We start from the raw sequence: 23,304 nt of genomic DNA on the forward strand, positions 1-23,304 counted from the left end.
TTGCGGGTGAACATGAATGAGCAGATGATAAGAACAAATGCAGATTAGCCCCCGCTAGCTAACATGTGCAGCAGCCTTCAAGCAGCCAAAACGATTCGTCACTGGTCGTGAACGAGCCAACGAGGTCTCTGGATGACTGTGAGCAGGGTGATCTACATGAAGGTGACATGCACGTGTCATGTCTGCTCATGACGGACTCCCTAGGCACCCCCAATTTCAATGACATCTGAAAGAGAACAATTTACTACACATTTATTGTGACTGTTTGACAGTGTACAGCATCTTCTTGACCACCTGAAAGCAGAGTTTTTCAAATCTAACACTATGGAAAAGTGCAAACTATATATTTATTACACTATGGAATAGATCACTCTGCTGACGAATCATTTTGGCCGCTTGAAGGCTGCTGGACATGTTAGCTAGCGGGGGCTAATCTGCATTTGTTCTTATCATCTGCTCATTCATGTTCACCAGCAAACATGCCAGCAACAGTTAGTGGCTTACAGAATTAAAGAGGGATATTTAAGGGCACCTGCCACAACAAATACAGTGGATGCTTATACACTATGGCAGGGTTATTCAAAACTTGCCCTGGAGGGCCAATGTGGTGCAGAGTTTAGCTCCAACCCTGATCAAGGTCACCTGACAGCGATTTTCTAATGATCCCAAAAACATTGATTAGCATGCTTGCTCAGGTGTGTTGACTAGGGTTTGAGCTAAACTCTGCACCACATTGGCCCTTCAGGGCACGATTTGAATAACCCTGCACTATGAAATAGTGGATAGCTATGCATTTAAGTGACAGACACAGAAATGACAAATACACTGAGACATGGCTTGTTTTACTAAAGCACTTCAACACAGTTCATCCAAATTTGTTTTGATCATAACTACATTTTCACATGATAATGTTATTTTGAAGTGAACTAGTGACCCCATGTGGTGTGACAAAATAAAATAAATACACTTTTGGTCCATTAGATGTCAGTGTTTAATTTATATTGTGGAGTCTAGTTCATTCAGCAATATGTTTGGGGTGGGTAAAATCTTGTATTATTGTTATTGTAAAAAAAAAAAGTATCACAATTGAAAATAATTGTTTTGAATTTTAATGTATTTTATAATGTTATTTATTACTCTGGGCAGTGTCACATGAAATCATTTTAATATGCTGATTTGCTGCTCAATAATTTTTCATTGATAAAAATAAATTATTATTAGTGTTGAAAACAGTTGCTTAATATTTTGGCAGAAAAACAAACAAAACAAAATTTAATGTTCTTTTCTTTCAGGGTGTTTTGAGGAAAAAAAGAACAGCATTCAAAAATTCAAAAGAACAGCATTTGTTTGAGATAGAAATCTTTTATAAAATTATAAATGTCTTTAATGTCACTTTTTAATGTCACTATTTGATGCATTCTTGCTGAGTAAAAGTATTATTATTTTTTAAAAGAAAAAGAGCACCAAGAATCTAAAGCCTAAATAAATGTAATAAAGTCCACGCTGAACAGTTTTACAATCACTCTAATCAAATTTGGTGGACAGATTCAGATGAATAAACTCCAGATTTTTGTTTCAGTAGCTCAGATGCCAAGATCCAATTAAACTTCAATTCAGCATTTTATCTTCTAAAGAGACAGTTCAAAAAAAAAAAAAAAAAGGTCGATAAAAAAGATGTGATGAAAGGTTCTGTCATTCACCTTGAGTTAAATTACCATGACATCATGCAGGCGGTGTAATATATATTGCATTTTGTCCCACTACGCAAGATTAATATTGAGAGTTGGACTGTACAAATAAAAACAAAACCATAAAGGGATCAGAAACCATTCTTTCATCATCCGTTTCTCCAACAACATGCAATTGTCATGTTGTGAAGTGGAGAAGTCAGAAACTACTGTAAACAGAAATACTGTGGTAGGTTACACAATTATGTTAACAGCATGAGACCCTCAACTTCATTCCTTTAAAAACTGATAAGTTTGTTATCACTGGTATTTTGAATAATTGCACGTTTTGATATGAACTAGTGAGCTCCTGCGTTTTAATAATAATAATAATAATAATGCATTACCACGTTAATTCACCTAGATGTCACTGTCCAACTGATGCAATAGTAGAGGGCATTCATTATTGGCCATTATTTTTCATCTAATTTCTTTACTTTTCTAAATACAGTCCAGAGCTGCCAATAAATAACTCTACATATTCAGGATTAATGGCCATTTTAATTAATAATTAATGCGTATGTCAAATGTATGTTCTGAATGTATTTTTTTTTAAAGTACAAATAAAAGTTATTAGCTTTAGATTCTTTCATATTGGATGTAAATACATCATTATCATAATTCCTCTTTATACTCAGTGGTGGAGCCAGAGGGGTGTCCAGGGCGGCAATGAACACCCCTGAAATCTGATCGGCCACCCTGGGTGGGTGCCACCCTAATGATTCAATATGCTACTATTTAATTTTCTTTTGTTTAATCGTACTGAAAGTAGTGTTTATTTTAGTCTCAAACTCAAGCATGCGATGTTCCCTGTATAGTTTAGTTTAGAAAAATTGAGTACATTACCAGTCAAATGTTTTTGAACATTACGATTTTTTTTTAAAGAATTATCTTCTGCTCACCAAGCCTGCATTTATTTGACCCAAAATACTGCTTACCGCAAAAGCGGTAATATGGTACAATATTTGTTTGCTATTTCAAATAGCTGCTTTTTATTTGAATATTAAAATGTATAATAAATAGAATTATTTTTTTCTAAACCTGAAAAAATCTACTCTGCTGTTTTCAACATAATAATAAATGTTTTTTTGAGCAGCAAATCACAATGATGCTAAAAACTTTTTTATAATCGCAGGAATAAATTAAATAATGGAAATAATTTTCTAACATTTGAAGTTATGGTAGGAATGTCCAAAACCCGATTCCAAAAAAGTTGGGACACTGTACAAATTGTGGGTAAACAAGGAATGGAATAATTTACAAATCTCATAAACTTAGATTTTATTCACAACAGAATATAGATAAGATATCAATGCCAAATATTGGCTCATTTTGGATCCCAAGAGAGCAACACATTCCAAAAAAGTTGTGACAAGGTAGCAATAAGAGGCTGGAAAACTTAAATCTACATATAAGGAACAGCTGGAGGAGCAATTTGCAACTTATTAGGTCAATTAGCAACATGATTGGGTATAAAAAGAGCCTTTCAGTGTGGCAGTGTATCTCAAATCAAACCAATGCTGCGGCGAAAAATAGTGGAGCAATATCAGAAAGAAGTTTCTCAGAGAAGAATTGCAAAGAGTTTTAGGTTACAGTGTTATATCATCCAAAGATTCAGATTGAGTTTCTAATCTGGAACAATCTCTGTGTGTAAGAGTCATGGCCAGAAAACCATACTGGATCCCCGTGATCTTCGGGCCCTTAGACGGCACTGCATCACATACAGGAATGCTACTGTAATGGAAAGCACAACATGGGAATACTTCCAGAAAACATTGTCAGTGAACACAATCCACCGTGCCATTCACTGTTGCCGGATAAAACTCTATAGGTCAAAAAAGAAGCCATATCTAAACATGATCCAGAAGCACAGGTGTTTTCTCTAGGCCAAAGCTCATTTAAAATGGACTGTGGCAAAGTGGAAAACTGTTCTGTGGTCAGACGAATCAAAAATTGAAGTTCTTTTTGGAAAACTGGGACGCCATGTCATCCGGACTAAAGAGGACAAGGACAACCCAAGTTGTTATCAGCGCTCAGTTCAGAAGCCTGCATCTCTGATGGTATGGCTGATGGATCCAGAACACCTGAGAACAGATGATGCTGACCCTCAGAGGACCTCATATAATGCTAACCCTGAATCAACAAACAGAACTAACAAGTGTGACTGCATCATATAATAATAGCTGTTAATGATGTTCATCATCTGGCTGACTACGTCTTGTATTGATTTTTCTGAAAAATCCTGTCATATGTACACAAACTGACAGTCACCACTTATAAGCTACTACTAAATATTGTAGAAACTTAATTTTCTGTAAAGTTGCTTTGTAATGATTTTTATTGTAAAAAGCGCTATACAAATAAACTTGAGTTGAACTGAATTGAAAGTATGGGGTTGCATGAGTGTGTGTGGCTTGGGCAGCTTACACATCTAGAAAGGCATCATCAATGCTGAAAAGTATATATATATATATATTTTTAAAAAAAAGTATATCCAAGTCGTCTCTTTCAGGGAAGACCTTGCATTTTCCAACATGACAATGGCAGAACACATACTGCATCAATTACTACATCATGGCAGTGTAGAAGGAGGATCCAGGTACTGAAAAGGACAGCCTGCAGTCCAGATCTTTCACCCATTGAAAACATTCGGTGCATCATTAAGAGAAAGATGCGACAAAGAAGACCTAAGACAGTTGAGCTACTAGAAGCCTGTATTAGACAAGAATGCGACAACATTCATATTCCTAAACGTGAGCAACTTGTCTCCTCAGCCCCCAGACGTTTGCAGACTGTTATAAAAAGAAGAGAGGAAGCCAATGAGTGGTAAACATGGCCTTGTCTCAACGTTTTTGCGATGTGTTGATGCCATGAAATGTAAACTTATTTTTTCCCTTATAATGAAAATATTTCTCATTTTAAACATTTGATATGTCATCTATGTTGTTTTTTGAATAAAATATTGAAATTTGAAACTTCCACACTCCTGCATTCTGTTTTTATTTAATTTGTACAGTTTCCCAACTTTTTTGGAATCGTTTTGTATGTTGGGTAAGGTGAAGTAATCAGCAATAGTTGGATTTAACGTCTGGAGGCAGCAGTGAGGAGACTTTTGGAGAAATCACAAGGTTTAGAGGAAACTGTGATGCTGCTGGGGGGGGGGGGGGGTTGGCTTTCCCTACAGTAGCTAAAATGAGTTGCAATTTTTTTTTTTTTTAAAGAGAACTACAAACTAGAGATTGCATTATATCCTATAACCAAAACACAAGTAAACTGACAAGCCTATAGATTCTACAGCTAAAAGTACATATGAAAAACCATTGACCTCATTTAATTCTCCTTCTCTACTCACTATAGAAATGTGCTATTATGTTTTTAATTGTTAATGCTGTCAACAGAAAGAGCTCTACAGTAGATTGCAGCACAAACTTACAATACATTTTAGTATAATTGTAATGCTAGATAAATAGAACAACCCACATGCTATTAGCTGACCAAAATGTGTCATTTTGATCTGGATGCTTGTTATCCATGCTTATGTTTTCTTTAAAATGATGCCTAAGCAAGAATATGTACATGGTATCGTTAGACTCACTCTGGACTTTTGTTCTTGTTTTACTAGATCTTCCACAAATCATACATGAGTCAATTAAAATATAGGCATCTCATTATCATCATTCATAATACAGTTAACACTTAGGAAGTAGGGTATTAACAATCAAGATAGGAACATTAAAATCTGCTATATTTACAAACAGAGACATTAGGAGTTAAAACATAGATCAGGTCTCCCCAGCACTGGATCAGATGATCAGCAGTCTATAAAAGAGGCTGCGAGGGGCTCAGACTGAAAGCTAAAAGAGAGAGCTTGAGACACACTTGGGCTGCCTTCAATTCTGAATTATGGCCTTTAGCAGAGAGAGCAAAGGTAAGACAATCAATGACATGACATACCGAGTTTTATTCTGCACATTTTGACCATGACTATTAAGAGGCTGAGATGAAAAGTTTTGATTTGAAAACGAATTACAACATTTGTTGTGTTCTTGTATATCATTTTAAGTTAAACATAGCTTAATATATCAGCCACACCCCTGTATTTAAACGAAATCCCGTATAAACCTAGGTATTAGCACAGTGCCTACTACAAGATTTCTGAAGCTCTCAATAGACAACAGAATTGAGTTCTGCTGTTAGGGACTGAAATGTGGCAGACGAGACAACATAACTACAGAAGCTTGTTCTTAATTTGACGTTAAATGACATTTTGCGAGTTTAGTTTCATGGTGTAAATTCATTTACTTACTAAAATAGCAGCTTGCCCGCTTTCTCTTATCATTATTACCACAGCAACCAGAGAGAGACTAACTGTGTTACATTCAGACCGGTATCGTGTTACAACACAAAATCTAATGGTATCCATTGTGACTGTGCAGTTTAAGCATGTCATACAGACCAGTGCGACCTAGGTTATTTAAGGTCGGTGCACTGTATACAGGAGCTGGCAGCTTTACCATCGACTCAGCAGCAAACGAGTCAGAGGAGAATACAGGAGCATTCATTTAAATGCGCCACAGCTTCGGATAGAAAAGGAAAGAAAATAAAACGATGTATGTGCGATCTGGTTAATGAGCTGGGTGGGAACAGTAGCCTATGGCCATTCCACTTAGCGAAAACAGCTTGTGTGTGTGTGTATGTGTGCGCGCGCGTGTGTGCTTGAATAGACCAATTTCATGTAGACATCACTCTCAGCTGCGCGCGCATTGTGATGGCAGAAACACACGGTAATAAGAGGAGTGAAATGGGAAAAAATCCACACAATAGATACTAAAAACATAGAAGCCAAATATGTTGGATATAAAAGGATAGAATGGCGAGTTTATTTTTCTTATCATTGTGGAATCTCGGAATTGCGAGAATAAAGTCAGATTTCTTTGATTAATTGCCACTAACAGTTTTTACAGTTGTGGTTAAACGATAGTCAAAATGCTCCCGTTTTGCAACGCACACTTATCAGAAAAGGTCCGATAAAGTATTGTCGTTTGTTGTTATGTATGAGGTTCCATTTGTGCCAAGTATGTCCACATGCTGTCTGTCTATGCTATGTGTCGTCTCAACTTACTCCTGTCACCTTTCCTTGTCGTTTGACTGTGTCGTCTTGTGTGTCAATGCTGCGCATCATGACTATGCGTCGTTTCCCTCTGTGTCATCTTCCATTTCGTTGCTATGCGTCGTTTCCCCTCTGTCGTTACTATGAGTACGGTGTACATTTTAGGACATCCTCAGACGGTAAATTTACTACTTTGCCCAAATAAAAGCTTGCTGGTTGTAATATGGCTAACTAACTTTTTTAACGTGCATACATGACTCTCGAAATGCATGTTCTCTTCCCTATATAACTTAATTAGTGTAACATTTGAATAAAACTGGTAAAATATATATCAGACACTGCTTACCTCCTTTTGCCATCAATCAACCATTATACACCACTTCCTCTGAACTGCGTGCGCGTGACATCACATGGGGCGGGGCAACGCGATACTCCACCTGAGTTCGTTTCGTCTGATGACTAATTGTATGAGACCTGACACCTGAAGCTTTTCATTCCGAGGCGTGATGCCATTTTGTTCGATGACTGAAGTCTGATGCATGGATCCTTTTCATTTAGACTGAGGTCTGAGGATGTCATAAAATGTTCACCTTACACATAGTAACGACAGAGGGAAACGACGCATAGTCATGACACATGCAGCATTGACACGCAAGACGACACAGTCAAATGACAAGGAAAGGTGACAGGAGTAAATTAAGACGACACATAGCATAGACAGAAGGCATGTCAACATAATTTTGGCACAAATGTATGAGGTTCCATTTGTGCCAAAATTATGTCCACTTACTCCTGTCATCTGTCCTTGTCGTTTGACTGCGTTGTCTTGTGTGTCAATGCTGCATGTGTCATGACTATTGTGTTTTTTTTTATTCTGTCGTTACTATGCGTCATCTTCCATGTCTATGCTGTGCGTCATTTCCCTGTCGTTACTATGCGTCGTCTTCCATGTCTATGCTGTGGGTCGTTTCCCTCTGTCGTTACTATGGCTGCATCCGAAAACTGAAAAATGCTGGAAGGAAGGCATCAAGGCACGTCAGAAATCAATGTCAGCTTAATTTCCTGTCTCCTGAGATGCCTTCATCTGGCTGGTTTTTGAAGGCAGCATAGATGCATCCTTCGCTGCCTTTGATATCCCACAATCCTGTGCGTTCCAATCTGTGACAGTTAAGCCAAAAAATAAAGATGGCGTCTGAAAGTTGTGTTGAATGATCAGTTTGTGTGTAAATGTATGTTTCTGAACAACATTTTCCACTTTTTATGTAATTTCTAGTGAGAAATTAATATTGCAGTAATGAAATATCCACTTAGTTATAACCAAAGCTCTCTGTATTTTGCTGTCGATCATTAAACCATTACACTGCCTCAGAAGCCTGTCCGAAAAACAATGCTTTATTAAATAATTGATTTATATGCACAATAATTTATATGCTTAATGATTTATATGCTTGAGGTGTAATTGTATACATTGTGATGAGTAATTGTGGCTTGAATAATAATGTAGCTGTAAAAATTGTTGCCTGCTGAAACTGAAATATAAATTGCATCTTAATGACTAGATACACTGTGAATTTTTCTTTATTATACATGTTAGATGTGAGTCACTCAACCGGAGGTAATCCCATCAGATCGTCCACCCTTTGAGTGAGTACAAGTCGGTCCAATCTAGTTTTGTCCGTTAACTTAACCTTTCAAATAACGCGGTCCTGGACAGTGAGTGACCTTATATATGCAGGCAAAATCGGAATTTCTCCAGTTATTGTTAGAAAAACAAGCTAACAGACGTCATAGCTAGGGTCAGTGAGGCGGTCAGTGGAATCTTTCTGCCACCACCTAAGCTCCGTCCACAGAAAAAACGTCACAATGTTTACTGTAATATTGACGTAAGCACTGAATATTTGCGACTCTGATTTACGGCATGACAGCAAGTTGCTGTTGGATTATGGGCTTGGTGCCAGTTGTATGTGACATGTGAATACTGCTGCACGTTTGCCAGTAAAGCTAAAAGTTTGTTCGGTACTCGCTGTACATCTCCTTATTTTGCACGCCCTGTGCAACATATAATGAATGAAGAACAAGACATGGTGTCAGAAGAAAAATAAGTAAAATGGATTTTGCAGGAGTACCATCGCTGCACATGAATTGGGAATCGTCTAACTTACCAGATGGATGGCGTAAGTTCAGACAGCATGCAGAGCTCATGTTCGTGGGTCCGTTAAAGAAACGGGGTGAAGATGAAAAGTGCAGTTATTTGCTCCTGTGGATAGGAGAAAAAGGAAGAGATGTCTTCAACACCTGGGCGCTGACGCCAGAGGAAGCAAAGGTACTGCAAACATACTACGACAAATACGAAGCGTATGTGATGCCCAAGACGAACACAATTTTCGCCAGGTACAAATTTCATGAGCGAATTCAAGGAGCTAACGAAACTTTTGAGCAATTCGTGACTGAGCTAAGACTATTAGTGAAAGACTGTGCTTATGCAGACAGCGAGGAAATGGTTAGGGATCGCATCGTGTTTGGCATTCACTCTCCGCGAGTGCGAGAGAAAATTGGACACAGGAGCACAGGTGAATGTAATTCCATTGCACACATTTAATAGACTACAAGCTCAGAGCAAGCTCACACCAACTAAGCACAGTCTCACAGGATATAGTGGTCAAATGCTCGCAGTAAAAGGGACATGTGCGCTGTCATGTAGATACAAAGACAGAGAAACTTTTACATAGTTGACACGCAAGCACCGCCTGTGTTAGGTCTAAAAGCATGTCTGGACCTGGACTTAATCAAGCTAGTGCTATCAGTGAATGCACTTAAAGACGACAAGTCCATCATGGAAGAATATGCTGATGTATTCGATGGCATTGGATTATTTCCAGGGGAATGCACAATCCATCTAAAACCTGATGCAACTCCAGTTGTTTACCCACCAAGGAGAATACCATTGGCTCTATGTAGCAAACTGAAAGAAGAGCTGCAAAATATGGAAAAACAAGGAGTCATAGTCAAGGTAACGGAGTCCACCGACTGGGTAAACACACTTGTGGTCATGGAAAAACCGAGAACCGGCAAACTCAGTATATGCTTAGATCTCCGCGACCTCAATAAAGCTTTCAAGCGTCCACATTACCCCTTGCCAACAATAGAAGGCATCACGCCCAAGCTAACAGGAGCGAAATACTTCAGTGTTTTGGATGCCCGTTCAGGGTACTGGGCAATAAAACTTACAGAAGAATCTTCCAAGCTGACGACATCCAACACTGTATTTGGACGATACAGATTTCGGCGTCTTCCATTTGGCATAATTTCAGCTCAGGATGAATTTCAGCGCAAAATCGACGAGACATACGAAGGTCTAAATGGTGTCGTTGCGATCGTTGATGACATTCTGGTTTACGGACAGACCAAAAAGGAGCATGACAACAACTTACACGCAATGTTGCAAAGGTCTCGTGAGAAAGGTGTGAAGCTCAACCCTGAGAAAAGCATCGTGAGTGCTACTGAAGTTCGCTATTTCGGTCACTGTTTATCGGCTGAAGGAGTCAAACCAGACCCTGAAAAGGTCTCAGCAATCAAGCACATGGAGCCACCAAAGACCAAAGCGGAGCTCGAAACAGTCCTGGGAATGGTAAATTACCCGTCCAAGTTTGCACCCTGTTTATCGGACATTAATGCACCACTTCAGCAACTCCTCAAACAGTCCAGCGAGTTCATATGGGATTCACAGCACGACGCCGCATTCCAAAAAATTAAAGATCTCATAACTAAGGAACCGGGACCAGTACTTGCGTACTATGACCCACAGAAAGAACTGCACCTTCAAGTCGACGCATTGAAATATGGCCTCGGTGCTGTCCTACTGCAGGACGGGAAGCCGCTCAGCTATGCGTCAAGGTCACTGACCGAATGTGAAGTTAGCTACGCTCAAATAGAGAAGGAGCTCTATGCGGTCGTATTCGGCTGCCCAGCTTCTCATGAGTCGCAGACTGCGATCCATACTGCCAACAACCAACAAACAGCTCCTACCTGAAATTGTCAGTTTCACAGAGGCACGCTCCAAAAGAGTAAAACAGCAGCAGCAGCAGAAAAAGTATTATGATCGTTCGACTCGTCCACTTTCACAGCTTCATACTGGACAATCTGTTCGGATACAAGAGAATGGACTTTGGAAACCAGCTGTTGTTGTCCACCCTGCCAGTACACAAAGATCCTATCATGTTTGTACTTCAGATGGTCGGGTGTATCGCAGAAACCGTCATCATCTTCTCAGCACAAAAGAGGAGCCTGTGGAAAACACTTGCGTTTCTGCACACATAGAGGAAGAGCAAAACACCAATTCCTCAACAATGCGTCAGATACATCCTGAAGTGCCAGCACGGAGTTCAAGTGAGAGAGAGGTCCAGCCCATACAATACCATACCAGATCGGGTCGAGCAGTGCGACCAAGAGCAATTCTTGATTTGTGATTAGTAATTTGTCTGGGGTGTAGGCGGATCGCTGCCCCTATGAGAGAAAATGGAATCTAAGATCTGGTATGGGCTGTCTGAGAATCATAGACATTTTGTTCCTAAATATTGTTACATGATGTGCTACGTTAAGTGTCAGATGTATGGAGATGTTTCGTGAAATGCAACAACCTCTATTTATGATAGAGTATTGTTTGAGTAGTTTGAATATGTACTGTATGATACATATGTATAATGTTTTATTTTGTTTTTCTTTTCTTTAAAAGAAAGGGGATGTAATATTCACGTAAGCACTGAATATTTGCGACACTGATTTACGGCATGACAGCAAGTTGCTGTTGGATTATGGGCTTGGTGCCAGTTGTATGTGACGTGAATACTGCTGCACGTTTGCCAGTAAAGCTCAAAGTTTGTTCGGTACTCGCTTTACGTCTCCTTATTTTGCACTCCCTGTGCAACATATAATGAATGAAGAACAAGACATTTACTAACAGGAAAAGGGTCTATCAAGTCTCCTGCTATCTCTCGTGAAGCCTACACGGAAGTGACTTCAACTGTAATTCATCTACTGGCCGCTAGAGGCTAGCTGCAAAGGGAGTCAATCCCATATTAAAATGCCCAACTTTACAGCAGGAAAAAACATGTTTACAGCCTGGTTAAACATTTTTTTTCCATCTATATAGCTAATTTACTCTTCATGAAAAGGGTAGAGGGGGTGAGAGGGGTGATTTTTATTTATTTATAACTCATCCGTTTAAATTATATTAAACCTTAAAGTTCTGCATAATTAAGAGTTGTGGCCACTAGAGTGACAGGTGGATTGTCGCTGCTGTCACCGCTGTAGCCTTTTGCCATTTACGATTACCCCAGAGTGACGAGCATTGATGCGCTGGCAAGATGGCGATGGCCCAAACTAGCACTGCCGTGAATCTGTATGTTTTGAAGGGGTCATTGGATGCTCATTTTCCACAAGTTGATTTGATTCTTTAAGGGTCTTAATTGTAAAAATGTATCAATGGTAGTGTAAAAAAACACTCTTTTTACCATGTAAAAATCTGCTCTGTTTTCAGCACGCCGTTCTAGTCCACAGAGTGTTCCTATTAGTTTTTTTCAACTAAGAACGTTCTAGGAACTTTCCCTGCTGGTAATTTTCTTTATTTTATTTTTATAACCTAAAAAGAACCTTCCCAGAAAATACCCTGCAGGATATTTTTATAGATTTGAACCATATACTGTATAAAAACAGGTTTTAACCTAAAAGGAATGTTCCCTGTAGGTTATTTCTTTCCTTCTTTTTTTATTATAACCTAAAGGAAACATTCCCAATAGGTTATTTTTAGATTTTTTTATAGCCTAGAGAGAGGGTTCCCAGAATGTTCCCTGCAGGTTATCTTTGTCATACACTGTAAGAAACACTGAAATTCACAGTAATTAACTGGCAACAAGTGACAAGTAACTTAAACCCCTTTCAAACTGCACGTAGGACCTGAAAAATTGTCGGAAAATTGCTAGGTCACCTTCGTTGTGAACACAAACACGTCCTGGGACTAATTCCGGGATTGATCCCGGCTTGGGGACCTAGTAACATTGCCGGATTCAGTCCAGGAATGAGAACTGTGTGAACAAAACCCAGAACCAATGCCGTAAAGGGTGTGTCGTAGTGATGATGCACGTTATCCCATGACTATTTTACAGAGCATTTTGAAGGAAAATCAGCATTTGCGACAAAAAAAAAAAAAGTGCAAACTGTAATGAAGCAGAGATCAGTTAGTTCCTCACTTTCCACCCTGAAGCTGAGATTGTTTGCCAGTTTAAGTGAAAGTTAACGTGCTTAGTGTTTTCGACTCATACAGTACATTAAACATAACATCCTGATGTCATGTGTCTTTACAGGACCATTACAGGTTGTGTGTGAAGGCATGCACATATTCCGGGTAATCACTGGCAGTGTGAAAGGAGCTAAATCTAGCAACCCAGGAACAATTGCAGGGACAAATTACCAGTGTATTTTCTGGAATTGCAGTGTGAAAGGGGCTTTACTGTAGAAAAGGACTACAGTATTTAACCGGCAGCTAGTGACAAGTAGCTTACTGTGACAACACAGTTGTTAACATTCAACAAATGTAAAATAACTTCCTGTAGGTTAAATAACTATTGTCACTGTATGTTCAGTTACAGTAGCACCAATGTAACTGTAAAATAACAGCAAAAATGATTCCCTCATCCCCCATATTACTGTTTGAACTTCATATTGTGATTTTAAGTCATCACACTGCAATTTAACATTCTTGACAGACTGACTTGATGCACCCCTAAATGAGGAAAGGTGTAAGCTAACATATAACAAGACAAAAAGAAATGGGAGAATAGAGTTCAAACAAAACTTATTTTGAAAAAGAAAGAAAAAAAAGTGGGAAGGCCAAAACAAAGTGCAGCTTCAGCAGGTTCTTTCCCAGTTTGGGGTATCATTAGTGGTGTCATGATCCTGTCACTGCACATCCGTTTAGTCACCACACAGTACACCCTGGAATTCATTTCCTATAAACCCCTGCCTAGGAACTCATTATTGAAACCACACCTGTTTCCTATCAGTGACACTATAAAGGTTGCACTCATCCACATTCACATTGGGAAGTCTTGTTTAGAAGAGTTGTCATTAAGAATGAGTGTCATAAGAATGACCTAGATGAGTGGTCTAGTTACCTGTTAGATTTCGAGCTCACTGATCATCAACAAAAGTTACAGTCAAGACAGAGAGTAGATACTTATTCTGAAATGGGCAATGATTCAGAATTGCAAGGAGCGACTGCACTCAAGCTCATCGACATCTCCACCGAGTATGGAACAGGTGTGCAGCCATGGCAGCCACTGACAGACTGGAGTCCCACTCGAAGCATCTGTCCTTCCCCATAGGTCTTATGACAGAGCAAATGATCATGACTGTTCCTCCCAGTCAAGAGAGTACATACAGGGGACCAGCTCCAACCCCCCCGACCATTGTAATGCTAGATCCGAGAGAGTTCTCGCATCTTCGCATCACTTTGGAGAACATTATGGCGCTTCAGAGAGATTTAAGTACCAGATTCTTGTCAATCAAATGAAGTTGGAAGAAGCCATGTTGATTGCAGACTCTTATTTGCAACTCATTATACCCCTTCTCATATACAATGGAGGCACTTAACCAACAGTACGCACAGCCTCACCAGTTGGCCCTTGAGACAATTGCTGAGATTATGGATGGTCCGAACATCAACCATGGGGATGTGAGAGTCTTCCGAATTGTTGGACTGAAAGTTCACTCTTTAGCTGGTATGCTTTAGCAGCTGGGGAATAATGTCCACATGGAGTTAGAGTGCAGTTCCCATTTATCAAGACTGTTGTGTAAGCTTCCACATGATCTGCAGACTAGTTTTAGATGGTATGTCCATCCCCAACAAGTTCCCATCCCACTCCTTACCTGATCTCTCAGCGTGGTAAGAGATTGATCTGCAAGTTCAAGAAGACAGTACCAGGTTCTATCCTTCAATGAGTAAGCCAATGCCTATACTCAAGAGGGTCACCAGAGAGACACAAGACAGCCAATAAAGGTCAAAAGTATCTTCCTCAATACAGAGACAGACAGCAGTGACATGCAAGGTAAAGCTTCCAACCCTAAGCCCAGAGACAGGAAGATGTTCTGCCAGTATTGTGATGCTCAAGAACACTAATTGAATGGGTGTGCCAGTTTCCAGAGACTTAACACAGATCAGAAAGTGCATTGCATACAATCACAAAAGAGGTGCTGGTGTTGTGAAAGAAACCATAAAGCTGCACAGTGTAACCTCATATACCCTGCAAGAGTTATAATCTATGCCATCTGTACATCCTCCACGAAGTTAACGATTGATCCTTTGTGAAAACACCTGAGACTCCTAATGTCGGACCTTTAGAGAATTGTTTGGTGAACACGACCGCAGAGAAATTAAATCCAGATCAGCCCATCGACAGTCAACTTGTCTTACTAAAGACCTGTAAAGTGCTCCTCAGAAATGGCAGTCAGTGCTTTGAGACGTACGCCCTCTTGGATGTTAGTTTAGAATGCACCATCCTCCTTCATTCAGTGGCCCAGCAGCTCAGATTGATTGGTCGACCCGAAGAGCTTGTTCTACGTACAGTCAGACAAGACCTTAACATCCTGCATTGTGCTTCAATTACCTTCACAGTGTCACCAGCATCCCAACCCAAGACTTCTTTCAGGATTTGTCAAGCCTTTACAGCTGAGACATTGGGATTAGCTGAACATACATATCCAGTAGATGAGTTACAGCGGAAGTATAGCCACCTACAAGGTCTACATTTGCCACCTGTTGAAACCGTCCAACCACTTACAGGGTCAGATTACCCTGACCTCATCACCCCAGTAGAGCCAGTTTGTCTAGACCCACCTAATGGTCCTGCAGCTATCAAGACCAGACTAGGTTGGACCCTGCAAGGTCCCACTCAACAGATCAAGCATTGCCCTCCCAGCCAGCAGTGTCTCTTTACAGCTACTTAAAGCTCATATACCAATCTGTACAGACAAGTTGAGAAATTGTGGCAACTAGACATGCTCCCATAATGCAGTGACAAGGTCATTACTCGCTCAAAGCAAGATCAAGATACCCTTTCACTGCTCGAGTCCAAGACTACTAGAGTTACAGTAGATGGAGTAGCCAGATATACAACAACCTTATTAAGAGTTTATATATATGTATCTTATGCCACATTCCCTAGATACCAATCTGCCCTGTCTCCAAGGAATTGAGAGGAGATTAGTTAGAGATCCAGCACAAGCAGCAGCCTACCAGGTGTAGATGAACAAGTTGAAAGAAGCTGTCACGTTGGTAAACCGTGATCTCTGGGTTTTTCACTATGTGGATGAAGTCTGTTACGTGTCCGCACTGATTGAGAGTATAACATCAGACGAGGAACAGGAAACAATGCTCTGACAAACACAAGACGCTAGACAGGGAAATATATAGGGATGAGTAATGAGTGACAGCTGTGCTTTCTGTTAGGGCTGCCTTATGGGGGACGGCGGTGTGGGAGAACCATCATCCGTGTTGCGCCTCGTTCCACACCCTCTCCAAGGAGATGAAGAGGGTGTTCAATTGGGCTGCGGCTGGAAGGGAGGCCACTCATCAGCTATGAAAGAATGTGAGGACAATGTGAAAGAATGTGAGGAAAAGAATGTGAGAAATAATGTGAGGACAAAATAAATCTATATAATTTTATGTTTGTAGTTTATTTAGAATATATTTAATTATCCCACAAAATAATTTAATATCCACTTGGGGGAGCAGTTAAACAGTTTATTAGGAACAATCAAAGCAGACTTTCAAACACATTTTTTGGCATCATTACTCCAGTCACACAATCCTACAGAAATCCTTTTAACAATCTTATTTTCTAAAAAAAAAAAAAAAAAAAAAACGTTTGTGAAAACTAGTACAAGTATATAAATAAATAAAAAGAGACTTACTCATGTTAATAATCTCTGCTGAATAAAGTGCTTCATTCTTTTTTTCCGAGGAAATCCATTTCTCAAATCTTCAACCACATCACATCTTTTTGGGGTGAATTATGTCTTATTCCTCTCATCGCGAAGCAAACAGTAAAATAAAAACACTTGAACAGTCTTGCTGCTTTTTCTTCTGTGTGGGCATATTCAAGCCGCGCGCTTCAGTTTGAATCTGAATAGCGCGTTCAGCGTGGGGGCGTGGTCACATTAGATATAATGAAGGGAGACATGAAAAATAGACATCGCATTGTTTTCATATGGATTACTTTATCACAGAATATCTGTTTTCGGCGAGACTTGTTTAGTTTAAAAGTAGACATGTCAAACTTTATATAGATATCTCTCTTCGTTGAGTATTCACGGAGTAACAGTTCATTTTAATGACGTGTTTGTAAATGAAGATCAGTGAAGCCAAAGGCTGCAGACAGCACACCTTGTTTGTTATCTTTATTTTATAAGTGCACAAAGGTTTCTTGTTATTATGTCTGTATCCAAAAAGTAGACCCTTTACAGATTAAATTGATGTATTGCTCGTATCTGTACGATTAAAAATGAAAGTGTAATTTCAGTTCTTTTCTGGGTTATCAGGAGAAAATGACTCATAATGCGTATCTTCAACCGCTGTCTGTCCCTTCGAGACCCTGGTCACATATCGCTTTAGATTTTGTTACCGCCCTCCCGCCCTCTAATGGCATGTGGTTGTGGTTGCTGACAGGGGATCCCAATTCATATCCAAATTTTGGAAAGAATTTAGCAAATTGTTAGGAGCGACGGTTAGTTTGTCTTCGGACTATCACCCTCAGAGTAACGGGCAATCTGAGCGAGCCAACCAGGATTTAAAGAGAACTTTGCGATGTTTAGTCTCCAAGAATCCTTCTTCCTGGAGCCAACAACTCTCTACGGTGGAGTACGCTCACAACTCGTTACCAGTTTCAGCCACGGGCCTTTCTCCGTTTCAGTGTAGCTTAGGTTACCAGCCACCTGTTTTTCCTAGTCTGGAGTCTGAAGTCGTGGTCCCCTCCGCTCACGCGTTTGTCCAGAGGTGCCACCGCAATTAACCAATAAAAAAATTTATTGGCCCATTTCCTGTCACCAAGATCATTGGTCCGGTGACAGTCCGCCTCAAACTACCTCTGGCGTACAGGAGGATTCATCCCGCCTTCCATGTGTCCAAAATTAAGCCCGTGTTTTATTCTTGCATTAATCCTCATCACATTAAAGGAACACTCCGACTTTTTGGGGGACTTTAGCTTATTCACAGTATCCCCCAGAGTTAGATAAGTCCATACATACCTTTTTCATTTCTGTGCGTTCTGTAAGTGTTATTTGAGGCACCCACCACTAGCCTAGCTTAGCACAAAGACTGGATGAAATGGATACTGTTAGCATAGTAATTCCAATAAGTGACAAAATAATGCAAACATTTTCCTATTTACATGTTGTGATCTGAATAGTCACAGCGTGTACAAATAACAAGTTTATATGAGACCGAGACCATTTTTAATCGTATAATTACTGGGAACTATATTCTCCCTAGGCGTAGGAGCACAGCTAACGTTACTTGGGTGGAGTGGCTACCTGCATTATTTTGTCAGTTATTGGGATTACTATGCTAACAGTATCCATTTACATCCAGTCTTTGTGCTAAGCTAGGCTAGCGGTGGGTGCGTCAAATAACACTTACATAATGCACAGAAATGAAAAAGGTATGTATGGACTTATCTAACTCTGGGGGATACTGTGAATAAGCTAAAGTCCCAAAAAGTCGGAGTGTTCCTTTAATCTTGCATTTATGGGCAGCCAACTTATTTGGTAAATCGGATTCTGGACTCGAGACGGAGGGGGCGAGGATTCCAGTACTTGGTGGACTGGGAAGGTTACGGTCCGGAGGAGAGGAGTTGGGTACCTGCTAGGGTCATACTGGATCACTCCCTTATTGATGATTACAATCAGCAGGTAGGCCCTTCTGGGAACTCCAAGAGGCGTTCCTAGAGGGGGGGGGGGTGGGTACTGTCACGGTTGGTAAACCATGATATCAGGGTTTTTCACTATGTGGGTGAAGTCTGTGTGTCATGCGTCAGCACTGATTGTTTCTTGTGGGCATCTCCGCTAGTTGTCATCAGCAACAGCTGTCACTCATTACTCATCCCTATATATTGCCCTGTCTAGTGTCTTGTGTTTGTCAGAGCATTGTTTCCTGTTCCTCGTCTGATGTTCTGCTATCTGTTGTTTTTGAGTTTGGATGTCTGTGTCTCCCTGGAACCCCGTCCATGCATCGCTTCTAACCATTGGAACATCACTTAACTCTCGGCTTGCTTCCCCGAAGTTCCTGTGTCACCCTCTCCTGCTGCCAACTCATCACCGCACTTCGGATCCTCCACTCACCTGCATCTACTTGGACTGTGTATCCCTGGCCAAGTATCACCTGTGTTTCCATCTTCATGTATTGTGTCCTTAATATCATTAAATATTAATTTACTCGCACTTGCTTCCTGCCACTCCTTTCACCGTTACAGACATTACAGAAGCTGGATATTCACAAGTGATATATCCTGAACAAGAGGAGCAAGTTGAGGAGTTGTGGTACATTCCACACCATATGACACAATATAACAGCAAGAAAATATTTATCTTCAACTGTTCATTCCAACATGGAGGGACAAATCTCATATCATCATATCTACAAGGTTCTAGTCAGTCAGTATGATCCCCTGGGATACATCGTCCCTTACACCACAAGAGCTTAAGTCCTAATCCTAGTGTCTGTGGGACAAGAAGAGGGAATGGGATAACCCTCAACTTCCAGACGAACTGCTCCAAGCCTGGCGTACATGGGACCAAGAGTTTCCAAACATTCAGCGCATTTCCATTCCCAGATGTTAGATTGACAGGGAGGTGTAAATGACAGACACAGGGGGCATGGCGTCAGGCTTTTATTAACAGAAAAAAAGGAAAACAGGGAAATAAAGTGGCCAAAGAACAGGGAAAATCAACAGGGAATCTGGTGTCCTTGTCGTGCTGCGGGGTTCGTGTGGGATGGGCAGTGTTCATAGAGGAAGGGTCCAGGTAAGGTGCATCCTTCTCGTTGGCCGCGGTGCGTGCAGGGAATGGATGGCCCGGCATTCTGGCCTGATGGACGTGTAAACGGGTGCGGTTTTCATCCGGATTGCGGGTCCAGCAGCTCACGTCTCGAGTGGTGCGGCAATCTCTCAACGCACCCTTCCTGGACCCACGAGGACACCAGTGTGCATGCGCAGGGAAGAGAACAGTCTCCCGAGCAGAGGACCGTTGGGCTTTTCAACAGCTGTGGTGATGAGGCTCCATTTCATTCAGGTGTGCCTCATCACATGCTGCCAGCCCTGGCTCATCCAGCACCCCTCCTCTCTCACACACCCACCCCTGTCAGGAGCCTGGTGAAGGGCGGCGATTTAGGACGGGGTGCCAATGATAATCAGGGAGGAGTCAGCTGACTCTTCACATTCCCCCTACCAAGTGACATCCCTGTTATCAGGGTGGGGATTCCTCTCCGGGCAGTCCTCCCTCTCGCAGCGCGCCAGAACAGGGACAAAGTAACTGGGTTTTAGACGAGAGCCTCAACCAACCACAGGGTAAAATGATAATAAAAGAGAAGTCACTTACCCATTTTGTGGCTGGGAGGCTGTCTCCATCGTTCCTCCGTCCCAATCCGGGTTTTAGCGAACTTTTGCGAGTGAGAGGGAGTGACGTCATCAGGTGTTTCCCAACTGCACTGTCTAGGATCCGCCTTGCCTTCACTTTTGACAGATACAAATCACAAAAGTGATTCACAATAAAATGTTATACAATAACAATTTAAATACATTCAACAAAAATTTTAAATGCAAACATAACAAAGAACCATAAAAAAACTCAACTAACTCAACAAAAGCCTGCTTGAAAAGCAAAGTTGTTGTTTTTTAATTCCACTGAGTTCTCACAATGCAGAAACTGAGGCAAAGCATTCCACAGCCTAGGAGCGACTGCCCGGAATGCGACTGGTCCCCTCTAGTTTTAAAATAAGTGCGGGGAACAACTACACGTGATAGCCTCTGATCTAATGACCTGAGACTCCGATTAGGAGTATGAAGCTGTATCAAGTGATGTAGGTAGGGGCTTGGCCATGCAGGGCTCTAAAAGTAAGAACCAGGATTTTAAAATAAATTCTATACTGGACTGGTAAGCAGTGAAGTGCTACTAAAACCGGTGTGATGTGTTCTCTTTTCTTAATGTGAATTAAAAGCCTTGCAGCAGAGTTCTGAACAGCCCGGAGATGATAAAGCTCCTTCTTACTCAAACAAGTAAAAAGACTATTGAATGCATGAATATCATCTCCAACTCACCCTTAGTCACAAATGATCTTAATTTGGAAATGTTTCTCAGTTGAAAGAAACAGTTTCTTGGATAGACGTGCCCAAGTCACCAATGTTGTATTATCTTTGGGATGTTTCTGTTCCTGTCAGAATTCAGAAACAAAAAGTTCTCACATAACCACTGTTTGATACTAGTCGGACAGTTGACTAAAGAAGACAATGATAAAGATGATATGATATGTCGATAAACTGACTAATTATCTGACCAAGAGGAAATATGTACAAGAGGAACAAAATAGATCCCAGAACAGAACCCTGAGGTACCCCACACGACAACTCTGCAGTTTCAGACATAATCTTTCACATAATTCACATTAACACTAAAACTTCTACCAGACAGGTGGGAACCTGAAAACCATTTTAAAACTTATCCAGACATACCAACCAGATCATGAAGTCTATTTATCATAATATTTTGATCAATAGTATCAAAGGCCAATGAGAGGTCCAATATAACCAACACTGTATATTCTTTCGACTCAGCTGACATCATAAAATCATTTGAAACTTTAAGTAACACTTATAAAACATTCATACCGTACAAAGACTGAATGGATAAGTGATACTTGCATTTCAATGGTAAATACATTTGTGAGTCATCAGCATACAAATAATGATGAATGCCACGTTTTAAAAAAATTGATCCTAGAGGGAGATGTAAAGGGCCAACATATGAAGAGTAATTCCCTAGACTGACTGAAAAAGTCCTTTCTTTTAAATATGAAGAAAACCATTCTAAGGCTAAACCCTGAATGCCAACATGGTCTCTAAAGCCCCTTTCATACTGCGATTCCGGCAAATACACGGGCAAAGTATTTGCACATATTTTTTCATCGCAAATGTTGATCTTCCTTCAAAACAGCCAGTAAAAGAGTTGCGTGATAACGCACGTCACTTCGACACGGCATTAGATCTGGCTTTTGTTCACACAGCGCTCGTCTCAGGTTGAACCCGGCAATGTTACTAGGTCCCCGACCCGGGTTCAATACTGGAATCAATCCCAGGACATGGTTACTTTCACACAGAAGGCGACCCGGCAATGTTCCGGCAATTTGCCGGGTCCGATGTGCAGTGTGAAAGGGGAATAAGGCGATCTTATGGCGAATGAGAATCTTATGGTCAACTGTGTCGAATGCTGCGGTAAGATCTAAAAGTAACAGAACAACACAACTTCCAGAATCAGTCCCACGTAGAATTTTATTAGTAACCAACAAAAGAGCTGACTCCATACAATGGTCAGCTCTAAACCCTGACTGAAATCTATCCAAAATGCTGTACTTAAAAAAATCATTAAGCTGTGCATACACAATCTTCTCCAATATATTTGAAAAATTAACATGTATTATGAGATATGGCTTACATTTCAAAAGGCTAATTGATTAAATATAAATACTGCAAGTTTCAAAGTCAGGTGCTGCTTTGCTTTGTTTACTGTAAATTACCTGGAAATGGCTATATTCCTGCCGAAATCCACCTGCTGGCAGAAAATTTTGTTGCATTTTCTTTATTAATAAGTCCTGCTATTTGTTTAGGATAGACCAAAGAGAAAAACTACCCTTATTTTTACTCCGGAAACAGCAGTTGTGTGAACTGTTTGATCTTCATATAGCCTACAAGATATATTTATATTACAAAATGAATAGGACTTTAATTGTTTGATAATAGTTGTTAAAATTAAATATATATATATATATATATATATATATATACTTTTTACTCTCTGGTGGCCAGTCTTTAACAATTTGAGCCTTATGAAACTTGCCATTGTAGATGGGTACCTCTTCTAACATGGTTGTTTGAGAAATAAAAAGCTTAAAAGATTTGTTGCCAAACATACAACATGCCAGAAACATATTATCATCACTCCATTAATGATTCAGTCTTAAAATCTTCAGTATTTGCATATTTAAATATAGGCGTGACTTTATTTTTGACCAAGTAGTGTTCATTTCATGTTAAATCCACTAATATTTCATTTAGAATTGTTCTGTAGTCTATACAATATTCAATGTAATTACATCAGAATTAAATGTAATTAAATAACAGAAACATTGAGACTAACCAACTACTTTGT

The 23,304-nt window shown here is 40.2% G+C and overlaps 1 protein-coding gene across 1 annotated transcript in view; it reads left to right on the forward strand.

Moving 5' to 3' along the window:
• The first annotated feature begins 5,556 nt into the window (after nt 1-5,556).
• Nucleotides 5,557-23,304, forward strand: part of LOC127938656 (tumor necrosis factor alpha-induced protein 2-like) — a 66,520-nt gene continuing 48,772 nt past the window's right edge. The window contains 1 exon segment of the mRNA XM_052535430.1: nt 5,557-5,655. Coding sequence (XP_052391390.1) covers nt 5,631-5,655 — 25 coding nt within the window. The 5' untranslated portion in view covers nt 5,557-5,630.

Source organism: Carassius gibelio, chromosome A20 (assembly GCF_023724105.1).
Source record: "Carassius gibelio isolate Cgi1373 ecotype wild population from Czech Republic chromosome A20, carGib1.2-hapl.c, whole genome shotgun sequence".
Lineage (NCBI taxonomy): Eukaryota > Metazoa > Chordata > Actinopteri > Cypriniformes > Cyprinidae > Carassius > Carassius gibelio.